Here is a 9,758-nt window from a genome sequence, read left to right on the forward strand (position 1 = left end):
TTTTAAACAGTTTTGGAAAAGTTATACTGAACATACAACATTAAATATTACTTTGAGTCTCATACTGAACTGTTTGGTACTAAATATCAAGCCATAACCACAAAAACACAAAAATGTTAGCGATAAACAAAGGGTACAGATGATGTAGAAGCATTTTGATATTTCTAAAACTTTTGAAATTTTTATTTTTGACCTCGGAAAATAGTGAGCAAAAAACAAATTGAATTTTTTGGTATTACATTTCGTGCCCTAACCGCAAAAACACAAAAATGTTAGCGATAAAGAGTGTTAGGCTGATTAAAGGGTTTTCATACAGGGTTTTCTAGTGTTGTCAAACATAATTTCATAATTCAAGTTGAAAGTTAAGCTTGCTGTGAAACAATTTATAGTTAGGTATATATAGGTCTACAACATTGCTTCCGCCGTTTTTTTTGTAAATTTAAGGTTTTTTTCACTTACGACAGCCTCCACGTACGTATCCGAAAGCATTCGATGAGCCTCAGACGCACTTTTCTTGCAATTAAAAAAGAAAAGCAAAATGTCCCGCAAATGCCGAGAATTCGTCTCAAAAAGTGACATTTTCAGTTGAGAATAAGTTTGGGATGCAAACAGATCTCTTTTGTTGGGTTAATATTGACACAAATGTCCAAGATCGATATAAAAATAATCGATTTAGTCGACCAGTGGTCAAAACCTTAATGGAAAACGGCGGACGCAAAGTTGTAGACCAATATGATATATATATTTATTGTATGATGTATCTGGGAATATTCCTCAAAAATATCCCGAACAATTATAGATTTGAACGAGAGGTGAGTGCCAATATTTCTCAGAACTGTTTAAACATTTTTACAAACTCCTATTTGGATGAGGAGAGATTCTACTATGAGTGGGGTAATTGTACCCTATGGTTTGGACTGGGAATATTAGAGTTATTAATTGAATCCAAAAGTGAGACAACTAGTAACTACCAAGCTTCAAAGAAAGCTGAGAGAGACCAACGCGATCACACACTGGATAATCTGAAATGAAATGCTTACGACACCAACTGTTTGAAACACCCTGTATTATTCACTGTATTAATCATGTGTGGTTTCATGGCGGCAGCAAAAATTAAAGAAATTTTATGTATGTACTGCTTTGATCGGGTAATTATGCTTAGTTTCAAATCGAAATCATAACTATAAAGACTTCTTTCGGATTTTATAATTTAATAAAGTGCAAAAACTGAGTAATTAGATTGACTAGTAGTAAAAAGGACAATAAAGGATAAATAAGAGTGTTAGTACTTTAACACTTTCGGTTTAAAAATGAACGCGTTAAATTGCCACACACACCGTTATCACGATTGCTCTCCCAAACAACTTGCGCTCTTCATAATATTCAACATGCTGTCACAGTCAAATCTAACGCCAATAGCAAGCGCATCAGCACAAATTGCAACAACATTAAAGCCAACTTTGAGTGCACCACTTCCAGACAATCCTGTTTGCAACGACAAGCGCTGTGAATGCAACCATGATGAGCTTTTTTGCCTCATGAATGGTGTTTCTATACTTATCGATGAAAGATTTCCTCGTACAAAAATGACGCGGCTTACTATAAGCTGTGAGAAGAATACAACTGCCAAGGAAATAGAGGAAGCACAAATTCCTTACTACTTTCAGTATAATACGGTTGATTATGAATTAAAGAATTGTATGATATTGCCGGAAATATTGAGGCGCGCAAATATTACCTACTCAGGTACTATCAGATTCGAAGACGCTTTACCTGTTCCTGCGCGTGTTTTACACAATGCGGTGGGTTTGCAGCGGTTGTACTTTCGTTTGTATGTGAATAGCAACGCAGTGGACATATTGCCCGCAAAACTTTTTCACAATCAAAGCGCATTGGAAACGCTTGAGTTAGAACTCTTTTGTGAGCTTTATGAAGTAACACTACCGTCGCAAATATTCCATACGCTCTACGGGCTGAATAAGCTTGTAGTGGGCGCTCATAGAAGAAATCAGGGGTTGCTGCGTAATTTGACAGCGGCACATTTTCGTGATACATCGAATTTGCGTAAATTAAATTTACTGGGTAATTACATGCAAACATTGTCAAGTGAACTCTTTGTCACACTAACCGAGTTAAACGAATTGAATTTATCATGGAATGGCTTGGCGGCACTGCCGAGTGGTTTACTGCGCGCGCAAGGAAAACTGATAATTCTTGATCTTTCTTTCAATCACTTGCATGCGCTGCCACCGGGCATCTTTAATACCACTCCGCTTTTGTGGAAGCTTGATTTGAGCGGAAATCAATTTAGTGTGCCTACAAATATTATTGCTGCTGTTCAACCACTGCGCTTTCTCTATCGATTAATTTTGAGCTACAATAAATTCGCGCACATTGCGGGCGCAGGTGAGTTTGAGAATTATACATTACTCTCACGTCAGCACATTAGAGAAATTGATGCAACGCCACCTTATTTCCAAGACTATTCGGAGCGGCTGTCGAGTATATGGTATTCGGAGAAATGCAGTAGGACACTAATCGATCTAAGTTATAATATGATCGAAAGTTTTCATTTACGTGATATCAATGCTGACGTGAGATGTCCCTATGAGCTCGATTTCACAAATAATCAAATAAAGCAAATATACGCTTTAAGTCATCCTTCGCCTAATTATGGTGCGTATAAGCCTAAAATATTATTACAGCACAATCCACTGCAATGCGACTGCACCATATCTTTGATCGACTGCACAAACATATTGATGGAGACTGATGAGATGTGTAATTTGCACAATCATAGCTATTTGATTAGGAATCGTGCTATTTGCCCTTGGATGCCAAAGTTTTGTCCCACCGGCTGTAATTGCCACTATGACACGCGCACGCTGTACATCAACTGTTCACACGCGCATTTGGAGGGCCTTACAGAGTTGCCGCGCCCAGAGCAGGTTTCTTTAACGCAGAGTAGACTTGATATTACGCACAATAATTTTTATATGTTACCTTCGAATGCGACCTTCGGTTATGCCAATGTAACGCGCTTATATGCGGCACACAATCGCCTAGAGAATATACAAAGCGCGCACTTGCCGCCCCAATTGGAAGTACTTGATGTGCGCAACAATAGTTTGGAGCGCTTGAGCGACGGTTTTATACAATACTTTCTCAATGAGAGCGCCACTTTGCGGCAGCTTTATCTCTCTGAGAATCCTTGGCTCTGCGACTGTGACGCTAAGCAGTTGCTGAACGCTGTGCGCACGCATCGTAAGCGCATACCCGATGTGACGCTCTTGGTTTGCGCCAATCTAGAGAATACCAGTTTGCAGGAAGCGCGCTACGAAGATGTATGTGTGCCTGAATCGATGCACTTGGCGTGGTTACTTTTCAGCATATCGCTGGTAATTATAGTGTTCATTAGCTTATTTGGGCTTTGCTATAAATACAAGTTGGAGCTTCACGTGTGGCTGTATGCGCACGGTGTGTTTCTCTGTTGTATACGCGAGCATGAGTTGGACAAGGAGAAAACATTCGATGCATTCATATCGTATGCCCATCAAGACGCACGTTTTGTTAATGACATTCTATTGCCCGGTCTCGAGCAGGGTGAACCACAATTTAGCGTGTGCACGCATGAGCGCAATTGGTTGGCGGGCGCCTATATACCCGAACAAATTATTGAGTCCGTCGATCAATCGCGTCGTACGATTATTGTCCTCTCACAACATTTCATCGAATCGGATTGGGCGCGCATGGAATTTCGTACGGCGCATCAGTGCGCTTTGAATGAGCGACGCTCGCGCATAATTATAATAAAGTATGGTGAGCTTACAGACGTGACGAAGCTCGATAAGGAGTTACGCGCCTATTTGACTATGAACACCTACTTGGAGTGGGTAGATCATCCATGGTTTTGGAATAAGCTGCGTTATGCAATGCCACATCGCAGGGGAGAGGTGCGCAGTGCCGGCATGCTTGAGTTGAATGAACGTCGGAGAGCTTATGTTATTGGCGATGTGGAGCGGAATACGTTGGGTGAACTGGAGGAATAGTATGTGTAGTAAATTAGATGGAATAATCTAATCTTTGTATTATAAGATTCAAGTTATAGTCAATATTTTTAATAAAGATTTGAATGTGTTTAACTTGTTTTTCGATGCTTTCTTGCTAATGTGTCTATTTTTTTCGTGGCTATTGCCTTTGAAACATTTCGAAATCAATATTTTGGTATGTATGTCTATCTGTATATTTTCTTGTTTTTATTTTGGAGTGAATAGCTTCGACGAACAGCGTTCACTTTATTTATTGGCAGCTGTTGTTGTGATATTATTTTGAATCAAAGAATTCCGTACATACATATCTATATTCATAATTATATACATCTCAGAATTCTATATTTTCTATAGTTTTATACCTCTAATAATACGTTCGGACCGACATTGAAAACAACTTGAAAACACAATTTTTGGATTGTGGAACCAAAGTCGTTCTGACCGACATTTTGTGTTTTCGATGCGTTTTCATTGACAATTCACAAATTTATTTGTTTGTTTACATTTGAGAATTTTTATACTCCCGCAACGTGTTGCTAAGAAAGAATCAAAGTTTTGTTCTCATGTTGTTTGTAAGTCAGTAAACTAAACGATATAGGGTTATAAATATCAAAATGATCAGGATGACGAGACGAGTTAAAATCCGTCTGTCCGTACAAGCGATTACTTGAGTAAAACTTCTGATATATTAATGAAACTTCAGGAATTACCCCATCTTTCATATAATGATTTTTGTTTTCTAGTGGCCTCTCTCTCTTTGTGCCCAATACATGAGTCGAGTTGCATGTAATTTCAAAGCGCTTTTTTCTCAAAAAATTTTGGAATTTTTTCTGCCCTGTACTCTAGTTATCAAATTGTCAGTGAGAGATTACCAGCATAATAGGGTGACATTTTTTGGCAAAATATGTCTTCCAATAATATCGACTAAACTAGAGCAGGCTCCGATTATAACGAGTGGAATATAAGTTTTCAAGAAGTTTTCAGCGAAAACTGTGTTTTTGTTTGACAGATTTTGCATGGATGAAAACACAAGTTTTCGTACGAAGACCCATTTTTTCAATGAAAACATGTTTTCAATGTCGGTCCGAACATAGTATAAGTACAAAATTTTTGAATTTTTATCATAAAATCTATGATCTTCACCGCTTTGAATGCCTGCCTTATTAGCTTAAGCGTGCTCATTATTCGTTGATAAATAATAATAAATAAAAGCATTTGTTGTTTTTAGTTTAAAATAAAAAATTCAATATCATCGATCAAGTTTAAATCCAATGCGCATATTTTGTGTTCGTTTTTTCTTTTTCATGGCAATTTGTTATCTCAGTAAAAAAATTATTATTTGTTTTATTTTGGCACCGTTGAATGGAAACTGAGGCAAAAAAATATAGTTTATTGTTATTGCAACTGATATGGATTTTTTAAAAAGTAACATAAAAATTATTAATCACATATTAAATAGTAAATTGAAAAATTCGTTGAGGCGGCTGTTGAAGAGTATAAGAAAGAAGGATTCCAAACTTTAAATCTTAAACATTAATCATATGAGATTACCATGTTGTATAAATTGCGAAATGACATAGATACAGCGATTTAAAACAGAGAGAATTCGTTAATGAGAGATAGATATAGTTTCTTTAGGCAAGAATTTGTTTGTTACTATGCCCGTTAGTAACACTATAAGAACGGGGAGACCTCCTTTTAAAGAGAAATATCAATGGGTGGGTGATTTTGTTTCACTTGCTGTTTCGAATCGTTGCTAACTAGTGTAAAAAGGAAACAACACCAGTGTGGGCACGACCTAAATCGCTTAGACAGTTGTATGTAGAGCCAATAAAAGAAGCAGCGACACTGATTTAATTTGGCATAATTCCCTTATTTGGGATAAAGATATACCAAAACATGTAAGGAAAGGCTAAGTTCGGGTGCAACCGAACATTTTATACTCTCGCAATTTATTGATATATTCTTATTAAGATAACACACAATTTGACCCAATTTGAAAATCCTATAATTAGGTATATGAGAGCTAGGGGAAGACCCGATTTAAACCATTTGTGGTACAGAGACACACTATTAGAAAAAAAATATTTCCTCTGAATTAAATTAAGATATATGAAAGATTTACCGACATTTTCGGTGAAAAATTACCATGGGTACTGAATTCTTCATATTCGATATCCGGGGCTTTGAAAAGTTATAGTCCGATTTCGAAAATTTGTTCACAAGTGATGTCACAGATCATACACAGTATTTTTGTAAAGTTTTATTTCGCTATCTTCATTGGTTCCTTATGTATATCTTATAAAGTGAAGAAATCAGATGGACTTCAAAATTGAGTTATATGGGAAGTTGTCGTGGTTGTGAACCGATTTCGACCCACACGTGTCATCAGGGTGTCAAGAAAATATTATATACCGAATTTCATTGAAATCGGTCGAGTAGTTCCTGAGATATGGTTTTTAACCCATAAGTTGGCGACGCCACGCCCATTTTCCATTTTGTAAAAAGATCTGAGTGCAGCTTCTTTCTGCTATTTCGTCTGTAAAATTTAGTGTTTCTAACGTTTTTCGTTAGTGAGATAACGCACTTTTAGTAATTCTCAATCTAACCTTTGTATGGGAGGTGGGCGTGGTTATTATCCGATTTCTTTCATTTTTGAGGTGTATTAAGAAATGGCTAAAAGAAACGCCTGCAGAAATGCCTGTGGTTTATATGGCTTTATTGGTTTGCGAGATATATAAAAATAACCGATTTGGTGACGGGGCCATGCCAACTTACCCAAAAAAAAATAAATCCAAATGTGCCCCTTACTAGTGCGATCCTTTATTCCAAAGTTTTTTTATAACTTTATTTATGTCTTAGTTATGACACTTTATGTGTTTTCGGTTTTCGCCATTTTGTGGGCGTGGCAGTGGTCCGATTTTGCTCATTTTCGAAAGCAACCCTCTCACGGTCCCAAGGAACGTGTGTTCCAAGTTTCATCAAGATATCTCAATTTTTACTCAAGTTATCCGTTGCACGGACGGACGGACGTTCGGATATTGACTCGTCTCGTCGTCCTGATAATTTTGATATATATAACACTATATTAGGCTCGTTTAGTTTTATGACTTACAAACAACCGTTATGTGAACAAAATTACAATATTCTCTTAGCAACTTTTGTTGCGAGAGTATAAAAATTAGAACTGTTATCGGTTACTTAAATAATCCACTTTTCCAATTCAACTGCAATGAACTCTAAGAGTCTTTTTAATGAAGCGAGAGAGAATATCTCTCTGTTAATATCATTGGTCAAACGCCCTACAAATGTATACTTCACCATGATATCTCCAGAATATCTTTCGAATCCATTGAATCCCCACCAGGCAATAATCACCACTTTTTATGTATTCTCAAACCCTCTCATGTAGCACCACTTTCCGTTATGGTCTAATACCATTAAATCCACTCATTTTCCAGATTCACTGTCATGAGATCACTTTTCAAGCTTTTCCGTCATATACGGCGTCTAATTTACAGATACTCAATACAAAATTTAGTATAATAAAATTTTTCAGATATTGATCTGAACCTTGACCCTAAGAGGAAACTAATCCCTGTGTATACCAATACCAACAGTCTTTGAAACAAACCGGAAAGGGTTCAGCGCCCTTTTTAACGATGTGAAATACGATCTCAAAACAAATATTCTTGGTAGATTATGACCAAGAATTTGAAATTTGTCAATTGACAGGTGAGATCCCCTCTTCCATTAAATACTTCTATTAATCTTAAGATTTGTGGTCATACCCTGACACTGAATTTCAAAACATATCCAACTTATCGCCATTAAACTTATGCGACTTCGAAAACTAACTACACACCTTTTGTATTATTCTAAAGCAGTAAAGCAGTCTTGCAAATTCCATATAAGTTTCTTAACTCTTTTCGCCACAAAAGTGAGCACACAGTGCGACACTTTCTATTCAATTGCGAATAGCAATTCCGGAAGTGAGTAATAATTACTTTAAAACAATAAGCGTGCAACTTTTCCAATAACTTACGCAATTGCGCAAGTCCCAAGTGCAAATTCAAATTTCAAATTTCATACAATGGAACAAATCAACGATGAATTCAATTTCATTTCTCGATTTCTTGCTTTCACTTCATCTTTTTCTGGGTGACTATATATAGCTAAATATTTTTTTGTTTGTTTTCCAATTACTTTGTTGGGCAAATACAAAGCAAAAAGACAGACACACACACATATATGCAAAAGCAAGCAAAACATAAGGAAGCCACTTATTTAACTGGATTTTTAATCGAATGAACAATTGCGTGCTATTGTACTCACATGTGCACACATACAAATGTACAGTTATGTGTACATATATTTATATTTGCATTTGAGCATTGGCAATTTCAATTGTTGGCGCACAAAAACGCAATTGGCGTTCAAGTTTCAATTTATATTCAATATTGTATGGGTGTGCATGACATTGAAAGAGAGTTGGGACAAAGCGGCAAAATAGTGGGAGAAATATATAAAATAATATAAAAAAATATAAGAAATATCATACAAAAATCGTACCCTTTCAAGATTCTTTAAAATATTTCGATGAATTCCATCAAAGTTTATTCCAAACTCCCAGACATTCGCTTATCACATAATTGTCAAAAATGCAAAATTCACGCAGACTTTTGCACAATTAATCACTTTCACACTATATTAATGCGCGCATACTCCAAAAAAATCATGCAAATCTTCAAATTCGGCTTTTGCTCCTCGTCAAAGTGATTTATTTCACAAACAGCACACTGCCTGTTGTGCGTCAAGGCGTATGAGTAACATGACTGACATGGCGTATGAGTAATATGCGTGCTATATTGGAAGCGAGTTTTGAGTGTGTATGCGTGTGAGGCATGCAAATGTGCAGACGCTTAACAATTTTTTGCAGCCGAAATCCATATGTCACAATCAGCAAATGCCTTTAGCCAATTATTCTCTCACATGAAAATGCGTACTTTTGTGAATTTTGAGACGCAGTTAAGTCGCATAGCGCTCTTGGCGTGAATATTTGATTTTTTATGCATATTACTTTTGAATTGTAATACAAAACGAATGGGATTATTTATGCAAAAACGGTTTAAGGCGTTGTAAGAGATTAAAAAAATTAATATTTACTTGATTTCACATTGAGTACAGACAGATTTATTAAAAAATAAATAAAAACACTTTACAGTTGAAAATAATTATCGATAAAAGATCAGAAAATATAAATTTTATCGGTAGAAACGATAACATATTTATCGATAATAAAGTAATCGTTATCGTTTGAAACGATTGCATACTTAGCGAAAACAAGAAAAAACGTTAACTTCGGCTGCACCGAAGCTAATATACCCTTCACAGGTGCATTTCTTTTAGTAACTATGGGTTTAAGCAAATCTAAAGACGTAAGAAAAAGTAAGTATAAAAAAAGAAAACATTTTACTAATTCTTTTTAGCCGGGTTGTTTGCTAGAAACACTAAGGTTATATAGTTAACCGATCTGAACAATTTCTTCGGAGATTATATTATTACCTTAAGCAGTAATCCATGTCAAATTTCGTGAAGATACCACGTCAAATGCGAAATTTTTCCATACAAGCCATTGATTTCGATCGTTCGGTTTGTATGACAGCTATATGCTATAGTGAACCGATCTAAACAATTTTTTCGGAGATA

The 9,758-nt window shown here is 36.2% G+C and overlaps 1 protein-coding gene across 1 annotated transcript; it reads left to right on the forward strand.

Moving 5' to 3' along the window:
* The first annotated feature begins 1,586 nt into the window (after nucleotides 1–1,586).
* Nucleotides 1,587–4,049, forward strand: LOC105212262 (protein toll-like). Its single transcript, XM_054231788.1, has one exon. The coding sequence runs from the start codon at nucleotides 1,587–1,589 to the stop codon at nucleotides 4,047–4,049; it is 2,463 nt and encodes an 820-aa protein (XP_054087763.1).
* Nucleotides 4,050–9,758: the final 5,709 nt, after the last annotated feature.

This window comes from Zeugodacus cucurbitae, chromosome 5, assembly GCF_028554725.1.
Source record: "Zeugodacus cucurbitae isolate PBARC_wt_2022May chromosome 5, idZeuCucr1.2, whole genome shotgun sequence".
NCBI classification, from domain to species: Eukaryota; Metazoa; Arthropoda; class Insecta; order Diptera; family Tephritidae; genus Zeugodacus; species Zeugodacus cucurbitae.

What these genes read in the sequence shown, in the direction of transcription:
- LOC105212262 (XM_054231788.1), top strand. Translation starts at nt 1,587, where the DNA reads ATGACGCGGCTTACTATAAGCTGTGAGAAGAATACAACTGCCAAGGAA.